At 41.3% G+C, this 19,591-nt stretch overlaps 1 protein-coding gene across 1 annotated transcript in view; it reads right to left on the bottom strand.

Annotated features, from left to right (window-relative positions):
- LOC125177293 (uncharacterized) overlaps window positions 1–19,088 on the bottom strand; it is a 54,425-nt gene extending 35,337 nt beyond the window's left edge. Inside the window, 1 exon segment of the mRNA XM_047879461.1 lies at window positions 19,054–19,088. Within this exon segment, the coding sequence (XP_047735417.1) occupies window positions 19,054–19,088 (35 nt within the window).
- Between the last annotated feature and the right edge of the window lie 503 nt (window positions 19,089–19,591).

Raw genomic sequence — 19,591 nt, 5'->3', positions numbered from 1 at the left:
ATTCCTAGAAATTCTAGACAACATATAACTAAAACCTCTAAAACATTGCTGAGCTCAGAAGAAAAAAAAACAACAACAAGGAAGTCTTTAGATACCACAGAGAAAGCTGACAAACAGAAAATCCAACAAAACCTGAGAGTTAGGGTTGTAAGTTAGAAGCAGAGATTGCAATGGCAGGGGTTGGGACAGGGTAGAAGTCAGTGGGTAGGGAGAGAACGGTCAGGGAGTCTGGAAGGATAGTGCAGTTTCAGACCAGGAATTAGGCTTAGGTTTTTTTTTTTTTTTTTTAAATTTTTTTTTTTCAACGTTTATTTATTTTTGGGACAGAGAGAGACAGAGCATGAACGGGGGAGGGGCAGAGAGAGAGGGAGACACAGAATTGGAAACAGGCTCCAGGCTCTGAGCCATCAGCCCAGAGCCTGACGCGGGGCTCGAACTCCGGGACCGCGAGATCGTGACCTGGCTGAAGTCGGACGCTTAACCGACTGCGCCACCCAGGCGCCCCTAGGCTTAGGTTTTTATAACCAAGTAAAGAAAGAAGGCCATCTGTGAACGTGACAAGAGCTTACTGCTCTCAAGAATGCTGAGTGAAGGGGCACCTGGGTGACCTCGCCTCAGGTCATGATCTCATGGCTCACAATAGGCTCTGGACTGACAGCTCACAGCCTGAAGCCTACTTTGGATTCTGTGTCTCCCTCTCTCTGTGCCCCTCCCCTGCTCACGCGCATGCTCTCTCTCTCTCTCTCAAAAAAACAAATGCATAAAAAAAAAATAAAAATAATAAAAAAAAAAAAAAGAATGCTGAGTGGAAGGAATATTTCTTATACGAAAAATTAAAGGCCAAGCTTCCACCATGCACAAAACTGGGGTCTAAATGTTAACTGAATCATGTGGTTCAGGAATCCCAAGCTTGAGAAATTAACATAAAATTTGGACCTGGGCCAGTAATAGCTCTAATCCATTTGGCAAAGCAAATGAAGGGCTGCTCTGGAGGGAGTACCTCCATAACTCAGGCTGTACAGGACTTGCATAGAAAGTGCAATCCTACTAAAGATGAACTCATCACAATTAAAATTGCAAAACATATGCCAGGTCATATTTTCAGGTGCTCCTTTGTTGGCAGAATGTATAGGAGTGGGTTCTGGAGGTAAGAGATGCAGGAATATAGAACATAAAATTAGGTCAGGCAGAATTTATTGATATTGGAGTGCTTACCTGGTATTTTAGATTTTCTATATTGACTCAAACACCTAGAAGTGGCACTTAATTTAAACCTGGACTCAACAATAGCGTATGGCATGGTTTCTTTCTTTCTTTTTCTTTTTTTTTTTTTTAAGATGTATTTATTTTTGATGCAGGGAGAGCACAAGCAGCACGGGGGAGCAGAGAGCAAGGGGGACAAAAGATGTGAAGTGGACTCTGTGCTGACAGCAGCAAGCCCAATGCAGGCCTCCAACTCACAAACCCTGAACTGAAGTCGGACGCTCAACCGACAGAGCCACCCAGGCGCACTATAGTGAGGTTTCTTAAAGTTTAATGTACAGAAAATCAGTTGGAAATTTTGTTAAAATGCAGATTCTGATTCTGTAGGTCTGGGCTGGGCCTGGGATTATGCATTTAGACCAAGTTCTGATTCATGGATCATAGCATTGTTTCATGTAGCAAAAACCTACAACCAATAACGTAGAGAAGATTCTCAGGAGGTGAGGATGTTGGAGTGGACTTATGAGCTCAGCCACTGTTTATCCCCCCAAGAGGCCCTAGGGGATATCCCCTTCATTAAAATATAATCACTGCATTGCTCAGGAGAACACCGGAATTATTGAAACAAGTGTAGTCATGTGACATGGGCCAGAGACTATGGTTGCAGATGATGCAGTGGAACTGGTTCCCTTATTTTGGTAGAAATGATGGATCCTGGCATGGTAGAGATCTGGTGGTGGTGTTTAGCCAACAGAGACATGTTGGACCCATTGGGATAAAGGGCAACCTATATTTTTACTCATATGGATCTGTGTGATGGCAAATTAATCAAGCTTACGAAAGAATAGAATGGATAGTCAGTCTGCTATGGTGCTAACTGGAATATAGAAGTGGAACTATTCTAGGTCCGGTGGGCAACATGATTCACGATACTCTAGTGGGGTTTCAAAGCCTCCTACCTAATTCTCAGACATAGCTCATTCAAAAAGACTTGGGGTCTCTCGATTGAGGAGAAAGTCGAGGCCCTTTAATGCTGTCACATGTATATACTGTGACTGTTTCTCCAAATCATTTCCTGAGAAGCTGGTACCCATTCACCAGGGTGATCGTACACTGGTGAAAGATGAAGATGCAGAACTTCTAGGTGTTCTTAGATATTGGCTTCAAGCTGATTCTAATTACTGGAGTTCAAAATGTCTCCAGAGCTCACTGTTAAGACTGGAGACTTATGGATGTGACGTGATAGATGGAGTTCTGACTCAGGCTCAGCTCATGATAGGTCCAATGAAATAAAGAGCCCAACTGATAGTGATTTCTCCAACCCCTGAATGTATGGTGGAACTCAGACCTGCTTAGTGACTCATAAGATCTCCACATTAGTTATCTGATCTGTGGACTGACAGCTAATAGGGTGCAGTGGGCCAAAAAAGAAATCATTGGAACTGCCCTTCCGTAAGGGAATTTGTGATGTATTTCTCCCATTAAGGACGTTTAAGTGCAGGAGGTAGTGATTCCTATACCATCCACCTTTAATGCTTATGTTTGGATGGTGAAAAAGTTATGTGGGTCTTTGAGAATGAAGCTTAATCATCTGGCAACTCCAATCTAAGTTGCTGTCCTGATGCATTTACTGGAGAAAGTAGAGGGATCTCCTGACATCTGGTATGTAGCTTGGATCTAGCAGATATTTTCTATTCAATTCCCATCAATAAAGGTCAGAAGCAGCTTACATTCATGTGGCAGGATCAGCAGTACACTTTCACTGTCTTTTCTGAGTCCTGCTCTCTGTCATAATATAGTATGAAGGGATCTTGAGCATTTTGATATTCCACAGAGTATTACTTTGGCTATTACAGTGATGATATTAGGCTAACTGGATCTGGTGAACGGGAAATATCAGGTATTTTAAATGTCCTAATAAAACACATACATGCCATAAGATGGGAGATAAACCCCATGAAACTTCAGGACACAACAAAGCCAGTTTACCAAACAAACAAACAAACAAACAAAAAAAACTCATTGGCCTAGCTAATGGTGTAATATCCTCTTATAAAGTGAGACAAATGGCTATATCTTGCACTGCCTACCATGCAGAAAGAGCATATTACTTGATGAACCTCTTTAGGTTTTGGAAGCAAACACTTCACTGAAATGTTAGATTTGGGGCTCAGTCAGTAGAGTATGCAACTCTTGATTTCAGGGTTATGAGTATGAGCCCCATGCTGGGTACAGAGATTACTTAAAAAATGAAATCTTAAAAAAATGCAGGGCAACTTAGTGTACCACTGGATCTATTCCCAAATAATTTATAAAGATGTCAGTTCTGAATAAGTCCCAGAGGAAGAAACTCTAAAAGAGAACCAGATGACAGTGCAAGTTTCTCTGCTGCTTAGATCTTATGACCTAGCTGTTCCAATAGTAGTCCGTGTCTTTGGTAGATAGAGATGCTTATGGAGATTCGAGTAAGACCCAATGAGAGAATCATAGCATAGAACCCTGAGAATTTAAAGTAAGGCTGTTTATTTCCTGCTAATAATGACAAAAAAACAGTAATTGGTTTGCTAGAATGCTCTGGTAGAGAAACTGAGTGCCTGACCATGAGACAAGAAGTAACTATGTGATCTAAAACACTCACCATAAGCTGGGTATTGTTTGATCCACTAAATCATAAAATTGGATATGTACAGTGTGTTAAATGGAAGTGGTGGTTCTGGAATGCACAAATAAATTACATGAACAGGTGGCTTCAGCTCCCATGGTATCTCCTCCTACTCCTTTGCTGCCATACCCTCAACCCATAGCTACAACCTCATGCAGTATTTTTTTTGGATGACCAATTAACAAAATAATCACAGGCCCAATTTTAAAATGGGTATATATTGGCCAGTGTACTGGCCCTGGCTAAAAATGGATTGCTCCTGCATGGCAATGCAATCACTCAAGAATGCCCTGAAAAACTATGGTGAAGGAAAGTCCCCTCAGTGGGCAGAATATATGGAAATACATCTGATTGCTCTCTGTGTGGAAGGAAAGATGCCTTGAGGTAGGACTCTACACTGACTTACGGGCAGTTACTAATAGGTTGGCCAGCTGATCAGGTACTTGGAAAGACAAGATTGGAAGACTGGTAACAAAGAGATTTGGGAGACAGGAATGTGGATGGATCTTTCTCACTAGAGCATGAAGGTGGCTTCCCGGGCATCCACCGTGGAGGAAGTACTCAACAACCAACTGGATTAGATGACCCATCTTGTGAACATCATTCAGCTTCCTTTTTCAGCTACCTAGGTGCTTTCTCAATAGACCCACGAAAAATGGTTACCTCTGTGGCAAGATGGACATTATTTATGGGTGCAACAACATGACTTTTCCTCATCAAGGATGCTCTGGCTGCCACCACTGCCAAATGACACCTGCCAACAGGAAAAGGCAACACTCGGTCCCCAATATGGTGCATTACTTAGGGACAGCAGCCTACCACCTGAGGACAGGTTGATTGCATTACATGCCTTACATCACTGAAGGACAGTGGTTTGTTTTCATAAGAAGAGACACAGATTTATCTGCTTTGCCAGTAAAGTTGATGCCAGTATCATTATTCATGGACAAAAAGAAAACCTTATTTGTTGTCGTGGCATTAGTGTCAATATACTTTCCAATGAGAGAAAATATTTTACAGTGAAGGGAAAGAGGCAACAAGCTCATGGCCTCAGATTTCAAAGGCCTTACCTCATGGCTCATCAACTACAAGTTTGGTAGAATGATGAAATGGCCTGCTAATGGGTCACTTATGAAACCAACTGGGGACAACATTTTGTAAGGCTAGGATGTCCTACAGCATGACCAGGTCATGTCCAAGAGCGTGACCAGAAAGCACTGTATAGTGCCATAAATAACCTACTTAAGACTTTTTGCTTTCTATCTATGCATCATTAGGCTTAATGGGAGTGAGATCATAATGCCCAATGTAGAAATATTTTCACCATGAAAAATAGTTAAGTTGAAAGCTGAGACTTCCCACTGGCCATTTGGGGCCTTTCAGGTCTAAGAGGAGAGTCACTCTACTGGCTGGAATAAATGCTTTGAATTAGCAAAGGGAAATATGTTTTTTTTTTTCTTCTGTATAATGGGGACAAGGAAGACTATGTCTGGAACTCAGGGTATTCACTAGGGTGATCTTCAGTATTTCCACGCACAGACATATTGGTCACGCGAGATGTGGTAACCCAATAAAAATAGTAGTATTTAGGACAGAACAAAGAGTAAAGACCTTATATTTGGGGAAACATGGTTTGTGGGAGAAGGGAGAATCAAACATGGAATAAGGGAAGGTAAATAAGACCCCTGTACTACTGGGTTTTATTTGGAGTTATCAGTATATACTGTGTGTGGGGGGGGGAAGTATGTGTGTGTGTTAGCTCTGTCTTCTGAAAGTATTGAGAAGCAGTGGCATCAGAGGTTAACAGTGAGTATGCTTAACATCCATCTCGCGGTTTCTAACTATCATTCCTCATTAAAAGAAGTTGCAGTTGTGTAAGGAAACGTGAGAGGTTCCCTACCTGGAGCAAAAGGAAAGCACAAGGGGAACCCGACACATCTATTGTGCCATTAAGCAAGGAAGTGCTCACAGATTAGTGGTGTATATCCAAAGGACACAGGAATTGACAGGAAGGAGATCCCAGTGATCACTTTTGGGAAAACTGGAGCATCAGAAAGATAGAAATGATACAACAAATGGAATAAAATAATTTACAAGTTAACAGTCTTTTTTTTTTTTTTTTTTTTGAAGGAGAGATTGAGAAAGAAGTATAGGAAAAGGGAGTGCTTTTCTTTATAAAGGAATACCGGCTGGTAAATTTTGAGACAGTGGTGTTTCAAACTCAGGAAATTGTGGAGCTTTCTCCACGTAATAAGGCTATTAAAAAACCACACAGCTAACATCCTAGTTAATGATGAATTCATAACTAGATTTTCCTTAAGATCAGGCAAGGCAAAGACCTTGCTTTCATTACTTCTATTCAGCCTTGTACCAGAGATCCTAGCCATTGCAATAATACAATAAAAATAAATAAAAGGTATCAAATAGGAAAGGAAGAGGTAAAACGGTCCCTGTTTACTCATAATATGACTGTTTACAAAGAAAACTCAATGAAATCTAGAAAACAATTTCCTAGAGCTAAAAGTGAATTTAGCGAAGTCTCAAGTGATAAGGCTAATATGCAGAAATCAGTTTTAGCAAACCAGTGGCAGGTAACATTTTTAAATGGTTTCATTTATAGCAACAACAAAGAGCCTGAAATATTTAGGAACAAATATAACAAAAGCTGAAAGAAACTAAAGAAAACGAACATGCAAATGGAAAGGCTTACTGTGTTCATGTACCGTAAGGCTCAGTATTGTCACTACGATTGTCAATACACAATACAATTCTCCCCAAATAGACCTCCAGAGTCAACACAATCTCAATTAAAACCCCAGCAGGCTATTGTGTATAAACTGGCAAACTGGTTCTAAATTTTATATGAAAATAACAAAGGGCCTAGGATAACCAAAGCAATGTTTAAAATGAACAAAATTAGAAGACTTACACCACCTCATTTTAAGACTTACCATAAACCTTCAAAAATCAAGCTAGTTTGGTATTGGGAAAATGGTATATAATTCTATTTTCAACACAAGTACAAAGAAGATTCACTGGGGAAAAGAAAGTCTTTTAAAGAAATGATGCTGTACTAAACTGGGGTGCTGGCTGGCTCAGTTGGAAGAGGATGCAACTCTTGGTCTCAGGTCATGAGTTTGAGTCCCACGTTGGGTGTGGAGATTATTTAAATAAATAAAACCTTAAAAAGAGAGAGAGAGAGAGAGAGAGAGAGAAAGAGAGAGAGAGAGAAAGAGAGAAGGATGCCTAGGTAGCTCAGTCATTGAGTGCCTGACTCTTGATTTCGGCTCAGGTCATGAACTTGTGGTTCATGAGTTCGAGCCCCACATCAGGCTCTGTCCTGACAGTGCAAAGCCTGCTTGGTATTCTCTATCTCCTGCTCTCTGCCCTTCCCCCGCTGGCTCGCGCACTCTCGCTCTGTCTCTGTCTCTTAAAAATAAACATAATTTTAAAAATTAAAAAAGAGAAATGATGGTGTAACAACTGAATATTCACACGAGAAAAAAATGAGCACCGTTACTTCTCACCATACGTGAAAAGAAAGTTTAAATGTACTATATATCTAAATACAAAACCTAAAACTAAAAACTTTCTAAGAGAAAACATATGAGAAAATCTTTGTAAACTTAGCTCAGGCAATATTTAAAATTTTTTCTTTCTTACATTTATTTATTTTTTAGAGATAGAGCACAGTGGGGGAGGGGCAGAGAGAGAGGGAGACACAGAATCCGAAGCAGGCTCCAGGCTCCGAGCTGCCAGCACAGAGCCTGATGCGGGGCTTGAACCCACAGACGCTGAGACCATGACCTGAGCCCAAGTCAGCTGCTTAACCGACTGAGCCGCCCAGGTGCTCCTCAGGCAAATATTTTAGATACTAAAGGATAGGATACTAAAGACACACAGCATAAAAAAAAAAATTGATCAATTGGACTTTACAAAAAAAAAAACAAACAACAACTTACTTTTTGAAAGAGCAAACAAAACACAAGCCAGACTAGGAGAAAATATTTACTATATATATATATATATATATATATATATATATATATATATGAGACAAAGTACCTATTTTCAGAATATAAAATGAAATCTTGAAATCTGGTAAGATAGAAGCAAGGTGAGAAAAAAAGTGAAAGATTTGATCAGTGTCTTCACAAAAGAAGATATATGACTGGGCAATAATCACACGCAAAGATACTCAACACCATGACTCCTCAGGGAAATGCAGATTAAAGTCACCATTACATATGAGCACACACCTATCCACAATGGAGAGTACTGACTGTCCCCACCACATAGTGGGTGCAGTGGAGCTACTGGAACTTTCACACACCACTGCCGGTGATGTAAAATGGCACATCCATACTGGAAAACAGTTTGCAGATTTTTAAAAGTGTAAACATATACCTACCGTATGGCCCAGTCATTCCATTCCGAGGTATTTTCCCAAGGGATATAACAACTTATGCTAGGACAAAGGCTTGTACCAGAATATTTTCAACAGCTTTGTCTGCAATAGCTCCAAACTGGAAACGACCCAAATGCTCATCTACAGATGAACAGATAAGTAACTTGTGGTACCGTACACAAGAGAATAATGCCCAGCAATAAAAAGGAACAATGATGAATTGCTAAGTCATTATGCTAAACGAAAGAAGCCAGGCAAAAAACGAGTGTCTAGGGCATGATTCCATTTATGTATAACTTTGGACAAAGCCAACAAATCTGTAGTGACAGAAAGCACATCAGTAGTTGCCTGGGGTATGGAAAATGAGGAAACTTTTTGGGGTGATGAAAATGCTCATATCTTATTGTGGTGATGGCTTCATCAGGTCACCAAAGTATAATGTCAGCTAGCAAAGAATGCCAGCTGACAAATATAGAAGGAATGACAGAATCACAAAATCACTATTTTGTAACTCCTTCATGTAATGCCTGCGTAACTCCTTACACAGGCAAGGAACACCACTCAATGCTCAAATAACTGAGTGAGAGAGATTTACTTGGTCTCAAGGTATCAATACACAGATTACTTTTTAGTTAGAAAGGAGGAAACATGCCTTTACAATGGAGCACATTGAAGGATGCTAACTTAACCACGGAGTCAAGCCTGGCATTACTCGCAGATATAAACCATCTCCTACATGGTCTCCTTACCCAGAATGTTTAAGATGAATGGCATAATGGAGAAACAGATAAATCTAGAACGTGGAACTTATTGTAGGCCCACAGGTCTGGACTCTATGCAGAATTCAATCTAATGGAGAACAGAAGGAAATGCTAAGGAATACCTAGGTGGATGGAAATTAAAGAGATATATGGCCAGATTCAATACATAAATTTTGAATGGATCCTAAATCAAAGGTGAAAAACCACCTTGGAAAATTTGAATATCACAAGATATTATTGAATTAACGCTGATTTTCCTAGCTGTGGTAATGGAGACACAGTTGTATGAAAAATGTTTTTTGGAAATGTGTGTTGAAATATTTAGAAGTGAAGTGTCATGTCGAGTGTGACATAGATATACGTGCACATACACGCATACAGAACATGAATTTAGCAAGACTTTTTAATAGTTGATGAATCTGAGTTGAGGGGTATAGTGGTGTTCATGGCATATTAAACATTTTCAAAAGAAAAACAACAAAATAAATTTATTCAATAATTCCAATCACCACCAGCAGCTGATGTTATTTGAAAAGGATACAACTTAAATGTAATGACACAGAAAGGTTAAAAGTAAAGGGAGGAAAAAGATAAATTAGGCATAAACTAATTTTTTATAGTTGTCATGTAGCTTCCTTAATGTCATCCAAAATAATTTTTTTCAATGAAAAAGTAATATTAGTCATGAAGTCAATACACAATAATAGAGAAAGCAGTTCTCCAGGAAGATGAAACCATTAAAAAATTTTTTTAATGTTTATTTTTGAGACAGAGAGACAGACAGACAGAGAGTATGAGCAAGGGAGGGACAGACAGAGAGGGAGACACAGAATCCGAAGCAGGCCCCAGGCTCTGAGCTGTCCCCACAGAGCCCGATGCAGGGCTCCCACCCACGAACTATGAGCTCATGACCTGAGCCGAAGTCTGATGCTTAACCGCCTCGGCCACCCAGGAGCCCCAAGACAAAACCATTTTAAACGTGTAGGTGTTTGCTGAAGGAAACACTACTTGCTCCTAGTTTCCATAAGGAGAGGTCATGCTCCCCCTCTGTCACCTGACTCACTCAGCCCTCAGGAGTAACTTGTCTGACTGCCACAAGGGCACTGATAGATGGCACATGTAGTTCACTTTGCCCTTGCCTTCTCCCTCTTGGAAGCAAGCTGTCCTCAGGGGCTCTGCTCCTCTTTGAGGGGGATGCCCTGGCCTATAGCTTCCTGCTCCTTTTGGGGTTTGTGTGCAGGCCCTTTTGGTTCTCAAATCAAGATATGTCTTGCAATGACGGTGATACTTTGTCCTTTGTCTTTATTTCTTGTTTTATTTCTCAATATAATTGGACTCAGGTAGGAAAGAGGGTGTTATTTATTGGAGACTGCCTCAAAAACCCCAATGGCACACAATCACATAGCCTTAAATTTATACAGAAGGAGCAAAAATGTACAGAACTATGAGGAAAAATCGAGAAATCCATAGTCATGTTGGAAAGCTTAGAACGATATAGGTAATAAGTTTGATCTAAATGAAGAATACAGAACTTGGTTCCCAATAATTAGAGAACATACATTCTTTCAAGAATTCTAGAATATTTATAAAATTTTATCATGTACTAGGCCACAAAGCAAGTTGCTATAAATTTAAAAAATAAAATTTAGGTTTTTTTTAGTTTTTTTTTAATGTTTTACTTTATTTTTGAGAGAAAAAGAGACAGAACATGAGTGGGGGAAGGGCAGAGAGACAGAGGGAGACACAGAGTCCACAGCAGGCTCCAGGCTTTGAGCTGTCAGCACAGAGCCAGACGTGGGGCTCGAACTCACAAACCATGAGATCATGACCTGAGCTGAAGCCAGACACTTAACCTACTGAGCCACCCAGACACCCCTAAAACATCCAGTTTATTTAATTAGACCAGATTCTCCAAGCTCAATGTAATTAAGTATGGAGCTAATAACTACAAAACCGACAAACGTCACTATTCCTTTGCATCTGGACAACTGAAACACACTTCTAATTAATCCACAGTTCACACAAATCATAATGGTGTTAGAAAATATTTATAACAACAGCAGTGAAAACAACAGCAGCCAAACCTGTGAGGCCCGGATAGGCAATAACTAAAGGAAAATGTGTCACAAGACTGAAAATCAAGAGTTAACTGGACAGTTCAAGAAGTTGAAAAGTAAAATTGAGGCAACCCCTCCTCCCTTCCATTCGGATATTCTGATGGAGTTCCTAAGGTGACCCTATTAATGTGGAAGGATAAAGGGCCAAGGATAGCTTTGATAATTTTAAAGAAGTACAGGAGGGTAAATGGAGTCTACCAAACAGAAAGATGAAAGATCAAAGCTCCACATAACTGAAACGGTGTCATATTGGTGCAGCGATAGATAGATGAGCCAGGGGTCATCAGGCTATGGCGTGTGTACCAAATCCAGCTCACTGTCTATTTTGGAAATAAAGTTTTCTTGGAGCACATCCCCACTCGCTCATTCCTTCTACACTACAACAGCAAGGTGGAGTAACGGGACAGAGACTCTAGGGCTCACAAACCATAAAATATTAACTACCTGGCTCTTTACAGAAAAAATTTGCTGACCCTTGAAATAGGCCAATGGAATAAAGACCAATGACAAATGGCATTTCAATATAATTGTGAAAGGGTGAAATATGCAATTAGTGGATTTGGATCAATCGATTACACATATGGTAAAAAATAAAAGTAAATCTCTTCTTTACACATTAGCAAAAATATATATATATATTGTAGACAGATTAAAGACCTAAATACGAAAAGTAAAGCTCTCAAAGTTTTAGATAAAAATGTATACAATATCTCCTGAACTTGTGATGGGGAAGAAATCTGTTAAATAATACATAAAAAGCTCCAACTGTAAAGGAAAAGATTGATAAATCTGATTATATTAAAAGTGGAATCTTTTGTACAATGAAAGCTTCATATACAAAGTTAAAAGACCAGTCACATGCAGGGAAGAGAGATTCACAACGCATATAGCAGAAAAAAAAGGTTAGTTTCCAGAATATATAAAGGATTATAAATCAGGGGCACCTGGGTGGCTGGGTGGTTGGTTGAGCATCAGACTTCAGCTCAGGTCGACCTCATGGTTTGTGAGTTCAAGCCCCACGTAGGCTCACTGCTTTCAGTACAAAGCCTGCTTTGGATCTTCTGTCCCCCTTTCTCTCTGCCCCTCTCCTGCTCATGCTCCCTCTCTCTCTCAAAAATAAATAAAGCATTAAAAAAAAGAGAGAATTAAAAATCATTAAGAAAAAGACAACAGAAAAACAGACAAAGGATACTTCTGAATGGGTAATTAACAGAAGAGGAATCCTAGGTGGGTTACAAAAAGATTTTTACCTCGTTAGTAACCAGGAAAATGAAAATAACAGTAAGATATTATTCATCAGTTAGATTACACTGAGTGTTGACAAGATGTAGGGAAATGAGGTTTTATTCATTGTTGGTGATAGTATGTATCAGTGTGACCGGTTAGGAGAATAACTTAGTGATACTTGGTAAAGGTGAAGACGCACAAACCCTGTGACATCCCCTTTCTAGGAATCTCCTTTTGAGAGCTGCTTGCACAAGGGCCCAAGGAAACATGACAAGCATGTCCAGGGCAGCTTCATTAAGAACAGAAAAAATTAGGGGCACCTGGGTGGCTCAGTCAGTTGAGCGTCTGACTTTGGCTCAGGTCATGATCTCATGGTTTGTGAGTTCGAGCCCTGCGTCAGGCTCTGTGCTGACAGCTCGGAGCCTGGAGCCTGCTTCAGATTCTGTCTCCCTCTCTCTCTGCCCCTTCCCTGCTCATGCTCTGTCTCTCTCTGTCTCAAAAATAAATAAACATTAAATAAAAATTACTGAGGATTCAAAAAAAAATTACTGGGCATTCAAAGGATTTTGTGTTTATGTGGAATACATATATTGATATTTATTACATTCAAAATTGAAACTAAGAATGTGTTATATTTTGTTAACTGTTTAAAAATAATAATAAACCCATTACACATTAACATAAATAACATATCTGTATTGTCCAAGAAAGAAATGTTCGGTTTAATAGTAGATAGCTGGGTTTTCATATCTGCATCCAATTTTTTGCAATATGTTGTCTTGGTTGAAGTATATGAAGGAAATCTTGCTTGACACAGATATGTAGTTGGGAAGGGAGAAGTATTTTAATAGCCTTTTCATATAATCATGATATACTTTGATGCTACACTAAAATTTGGTAAGTGGTAGTTTCTTAAAAGTTAGTTGCAATGTTAATGCTTAGGTTTTAATGTAACCTAAAGTCATGTTAATGCTTCAGACTGTTAACGTTAAAACCCATTGGTCCATCTTGCACCTGAACAGTTCTTTTTTTTTTTTAACTTATGTGGATTTTGTAACATTAACCATTAGCCACTTGGAAAATATTGATCACTGAGTTATGCAAATCTTCCAAATGGTGCCACATCTCATGATAGAAGATCCAAGACAGGCCCCAAACATTTGTTAATATCACCACCAATCACATCAGAAAAGCCATTAAGTACTGGGATGCTGTCATGCTTATAGTGGCAAATGCATATTTTAAAAAATTCTACTTTTGCTTGAAAGATCAAATCTTACTGTAGGCAACAAACACTGTTAGATGTTTTCCTTAAAGCAGCAGGCTGACTTAATTTTTAAGAACATGCCTGCCCAATACCCAAGCCTGAATAACCAGAGTTCGTCCAGCAGTCATGCTTTCAGGTAAAAATGGTGGTATGTGGGGGCAAAGGGCTAGTTTAGCTTGCAACTCAAATGATCGCACAATGCTTTTCCCTGAGACAGCCATCATCCTTTGCTATGCAGCAGAATTGCTTTATGTGTACTTTTCATGTTAACACACAGAATATTTTTAGGAGATGCTTATTTAAGGACTGAGATTTAATCAAGTTAATAATTTGCACTGCTTCATCAGGGGCATTCAGCGAAATGCTTTCTTACTTTGAGTGCACAGTGTGAAGAGCACAACCGCTAGTACATAGTAGTGTTTGATTCCATGGTCCTAATTTGTGCTAAGGCACCTGCTGTTTTTCTCACCATTGCTTTTGTCCCATCAGTGCAAATGTCAACACAATGGAAAGGGTAAATAATACCTTACTATGATGAAAATCGTTTTGACCTTGTGCACCTCCTGACACTGTCTTCAGGTCTTAAATTTTGAGAATTGCTGCTAGAGGAAAGGGTGGGACATGGCCAAATTTGCAATTCAGTAAGACTGTTCTGACAGCAGCATGGATGATGAGCTAGTTAGGATCCATCTGGGGGCAAGGACTATGGTAGTGTTCCAGGAAAGATGATGAAGGCCAATCGACTAGGACAGAGGCTAGAGGCATAGGGAGCATAGGGATATGAAAAATCCTGAGTCCAGGACAACTCTAGGCTTCCATGATTGTATGGCAGGATTCACTAAGATGGGAAACTCAGGAGAAGAAGCTGTGCTTGGGGGCACAGCTCACAGAGTTCAGCGTTAGTTATGTTGATATTGAGGTGCCGTCCATGGGGAGATGTCTGGAGGCAACTGATTATACGGACATTGAGATATACATTTGAGAACTAAGATCAGAGAAAAGGATCCAACCTTGGAGGATAAGTCTAAAGGCTAGAATACGACCAACCTAATGTTAGGCTTTAATGAGCGGGTAGAGAAAGAGGAATCCACAGAGAAGACTGAGGAAGAATGATATAAAAGATGGGAGAACCGTAGATTAGTGTCATAGAAAGCAAGAGACTGTTTCCAGAAGGCAACAAAGGCAAATGCTACAGAGACTTAAGAATTAAAAGGAGTCCACTAACACGTAAGCTCCAAGAAACGCTTTACAGCACCATATCCTACAGCCTGCAACAGTGCCTGGTTCAGAGGAGATGGATAATGAAATCTCACTGAATGAATAAATGAAGGTATTGGATATGGCCATTGAAGGGTGGTTCTGTGGGGTGTAGAGATAAAATCCTACAGCTGGGCAGCTGGGTATGGAAAAGTAAATGAAAGGAGGGGGTGAACTTGGTTAGCCAAGGAAAGGAAGAGATGAAGAGCTTGGAACTGTCACAGGGTAAGGGAGGGCTTACATTGAGTTCAATTTTTCTTTTTTAGGATGAAAGACTTTTGAGTGTGTTTTTTAAGCTCTGGGGAAAGGGACCATTTGAAAGGGAAATGTTGATAATCATGATGCATTCAAAACCTTTTATTCACAACTCCCTGTCTTCTTGCAACCTCTTTGGATCCGAGTCATAAACGGCTTGAAGAAATACATTCTCCTTGATACAAGGAGCGAATTGGTGGTTGTACTATCACCCACAAGGAAGTCACTGCTGAGAAATTATGCTCCCTAATGTGTACTTTCTTCCTAGCACCAGACGAATTTCTCTCATGCTTCACAGCCCAGGCCTCTCATGCATTACTGGATTTCAAGGCATTCCACCCAAGATGATGTGCCAATGTCTATCATGAGGAGTCCAGCCACGGGAACTACTTCCAGTTTCTCAGGAGTGCCTTCTTCCCTCTTACCTCCAAGCCTCTTCATCCCCTCCATCTCAACTGGCTAATCACACTAGAGTTCCCAGTGTGGACACCCTCCCCTATGCCTCCTCTATCATGGCACTCATCACACTAGATTGTAAATGCCTATTTGTAATCCCTGCTTCCCCCACTAGGCTAGGAGCTCTGTGGAGGTAGGTGTGCCTTGTTCTCTGCGTATCCCAGTACCTAAGACATAGGGAGACTTACTCAAAGTGCAGTGCCATGAATGAACGGACAAATGCATATATTCCTTATCCTTTTTCGTCCTGATTCTCTTCGTGAGGAAAGAAGACCCAGGCAAAGCAGCAGACCTGAAGCCAGAATCCTAAGAGTCGCTTTAGGATATATGCAGTGTCTCTCTAGAATCTAATCATTAGCTGCAGACTTAAGCTGCAAGCAGCCTGAAGACTTGGAGGCAGTGAAGACTACATCATAATAACCGTCTATTAAACTTCAAAGGGAGAAAAATTAAAAACATGAATACAGCTAATTGCTGGCTGCCACAAATTGGTTCCTGGGCATTATAAATGGTTTAATAGTTGGTCTAGATACCATTGTGATAGGTTGGTGCCATATATAAAGACAAACACAGAGAGATGCAGAGATAACTAACAGAGCCTGTGACCTCACCCAGTGGCAGCCCCATAGCCTAAAGGGAAGAATTTTACCAGTTCTGTGTGTTTGGCATAATTATCTGACACGAAGTAGCCAAAAATGACTCTCTCGTTTAACAATTAAATTACCTAAAGACACCCAGTCTAGGTGAAACAAACGACACAATTACTATCCTGGGCTGAGAGTCAGGATGCCTGGGGTCAGATCGGGCTCTGAAGCAACCAGCTGTGTGCCCACAGGCCAGTTGCCTATCTCTACTACTCAATGTGCTTGTTATAATACTTAGGACCATACATTCACTTATTCATTTATTCAATTTGTTCACTTATTAATTTATTAAGCACCTGCTGCATTCCTGGCACAATGCTGGGTACTGGGGATATCCAGAGGAATAAGACGAAATCCCTGACATTATCACAGTCATACATACAAAGGTATGCAGAGAAACCAAAAGAACACAATATGACAATGATGTTGTATATATAGGTGATACAGGGGACAAGGGAGGAACGCACAGGCGCTTCAGGGGGACAGGGGAGGTCTGCAGGAGGGACAGCAGAGGTCTGCACAGGCGCTGTGTGTGTGGGGGGGACAAGGAAGGTCTGCACAGGCACTGTGGTGGGGGACAGGGGAGGTCTGCACAGGTGCTGTGGGGGGTACAGGGGAGGTCTGCATAGGCGCTAAAGGGGGGGACAGGGGAGGTCTGCATAGGCACTGCAGGGTTGGGGGGGACAGGGGAGGTCTGCACAGGTGCTGCAGGGTGGTGGGGGACATGGGACATCTGTACAGGCGTTGCAGGGAAGGGGGACAGGGGGGGTCTGCACAGGCGCCGCGCGGGGGACAGGGGAGAGGGTGATTGAAACTTTGCCAGGAGAAAACTGTTGAAGTCTTGAAGGGGAGAGATCTTTGAACTGGGCTTTAAATGATTAGGAGTTTGTCAAGTTAAGAAGCAAGCAAACCCACTGAAAATTACAGGCACAGTGTAGCAGAGATACATGAAAAAGAAATGTTTAGGAAACTGAGTGTTCGGGGGTGTAGTTAGACCATTGGGAGCCTACTGGGGTCAGCTAACTCTCGAGGAGGGGTCTGGGCATTCTCCTGCAGGCTATCAGGCAGTTCTCAAAACTCAGGGTGTGCCAGTATGACCTTGGAGGCTTGTTACAACACAGACTGCTGGGTCCCTCTCCCAGAGGGATCTGGGGCAGATGGAGAGGATCTGGGGCAGGGCCTGATGATCTGCATTCCGAACAAGCTTTCTGGTACCAAAACCGCTGCTAGTCCTGGGGGGCACCCTTTGGGAAGTAGTGTATTAGGGAGCCTGCTCTTCTTTTTTTTTTTTAAGTTTATTTATTTTGAGAGAGAGAGAGACAGAGAGAGAGAGAGCAGGGGAGGGGGCAGGGAGAGAATCCCAAGCAGGCTCCACACTGTTAGTACAGAGCCCAACCCAGGGCTCAAACCCACGAACCGTGAGATCATGACCTGAGCTGAAACCAAGAGTCTGATGCTTAATGACGGAGCCACCAGGCGCCCAGAGAGCCTGCCCTTCTGATGCTTGTATGAGCAGTTGGCTCTACACAGAGCAGGTTGGAAGGAGACAGGCTGAGAGCAGAAAGGCAACTAGGAGGCTTGTAGGGCTCTTAGAAATAAAACTTCTGTCAACTTTCATAAGTCAAGAGACTCCAGTGCATCGTAAGCCCTTGTGTTTACTTCTTTTACCAGCTTGTTACTGGGGCCTGACATTTTTACCACTGGAGCTTTCTTCATTTGGATTCTGAAATGCTTCCCATTTCAACACAAATACCTCTGGAAGGGGCAACGCATGAAATTGCTATCAGCCATTTACAATATAGTGTTGATTTAACTATGTGATCCTTTCTACACCTGAGTCAGATGAGATGCTGATCATTTTTAATGCCCTGGGAGGGTACTTCCGCTCCAATGCTGGTTGCGTCGCACCCTAATGGTGGGACACTACCCAAGCCACTTCACCTCCCTGAACCTCAGTCTCAGTTTCTTCCTTGGTGAAACGGAGATCATAACAACACCTGCCACACAGTGTTTTTTTGTTCGTTTTTGTTTTTTCTGATGATTGCATTGAGAGAATGCATAAGAGCTCTTGGAAAATATCAAGTGTCAAACAGAAGTACTAAAAGATATGTGCATGCACACACACATACATACACAGACATATCTCTTAGTACTTCTTTTAGCATACTGAAAACTCTAGAAGATTCTTAATGGATCCAAGAGATTTGTTAAGCCTCTTGGTTGTTGCTCTGTGTGTGCACATGTGTGTGTATCAGAGAGAAAGAAAGTGGGGAGGTGGGGAGTGAGACAGCATATGTCAAAGTGGAAGGAGGAGGCTGATATTATTTCCATTTTTACCTTTGGGCTTCTGGTCTTGTTTCCAACAGCATTTTAGAAGATTTCTACATTAAAACAGATTAGGACTCAGAAGTTTTATAGTTGGCGATTTCTCCTTGCTATCAAAAATTCTTCCTGGGGTCTTTAAGGGACTTTCTGGGCTCTCTGTGGAATATTCACAATTTTCCACAAGCCCAGGAATGGTCAGTATTGAATGAGGCTCAGACTGAATGCATCTAATACTTTTAAACAAATTTATGTCTAGCCAGTTCTACAAAACCTTTCCTTAACCTTGGTGTCATTCTCTACCTCCAGGGTACTGACAGGCCAGGTTTAAAGAATGCCTTTTACTAAATATGATTGAAGTTTTCCTTTACTCAGGGAGGGCTGCACAGAGGATGTAACATGTTATTCCGGAGTGTGTTGGCAGGCGCGCCCTGGAACTGCAAGCTATCGGCTTACCCACAAGTGAACAATTACCCCGGTGGCGTGGTTAATCGCACCAGCTTCACCATGGTGAAAGAAAAACAACCCCCTTGTCCCAAGGAAAAGAAAGGAGACATCTACCAATTTGTAAGAGGATAATTTCCTAATTACCCCATGAAGGCTGTTATTTCTGGTGGGTCCTTCAGTCAGGTTGGGAAGGGTGAAATCTGATCCTTCCTTTAGTGATGAGAAATGTTATTGCAGGATTAGGTTTTCAAACAGTGTCTCCCCCTACAGCCAAATGAAGGACTGCTCATCTCCTCCGTGTGAGCTGTGGAGGCAGCCGCGGTGGGTAGTGGAAGGTCCCCAAGTGGAAAGGCCAGGGCCTGGCACGCCTCAGGTTGGTCGCAACTGGATGGTTTAATTACTTGGAACACCTCCCTCCTGAGTGTGAGGAGGCCCCAGCCGATTACATGACTCATAGCCCAGAACCTCTGAAGGTTTTAGAAATGAAGCCTGCCTCCGTTTTCAACAACCATTAAATTCCCCTCAAGGCATCTTGTGAAAAAAGAAGGGGTGTTCTGGTAGTGAT

Source organism: Prionailurus viverrinus, chromosome D1 (genome assembly GCF_022837055.1).
Source record: "Prionailurus viverrinus isolate Anna chromosome D1, UM_Priviv_1.0, whole genome shotgun sequence".
In the NCBI taxonomy this organism is placed as follows: Eukaryota; Metazoa; Chordata; class Mammalia; order Carnivora; family Felidae; genus Prionailurus; species Prionailurus viverrinus.
This window is presented reverse-complemented; position numbering and strand designations above follow the sequence as displayed.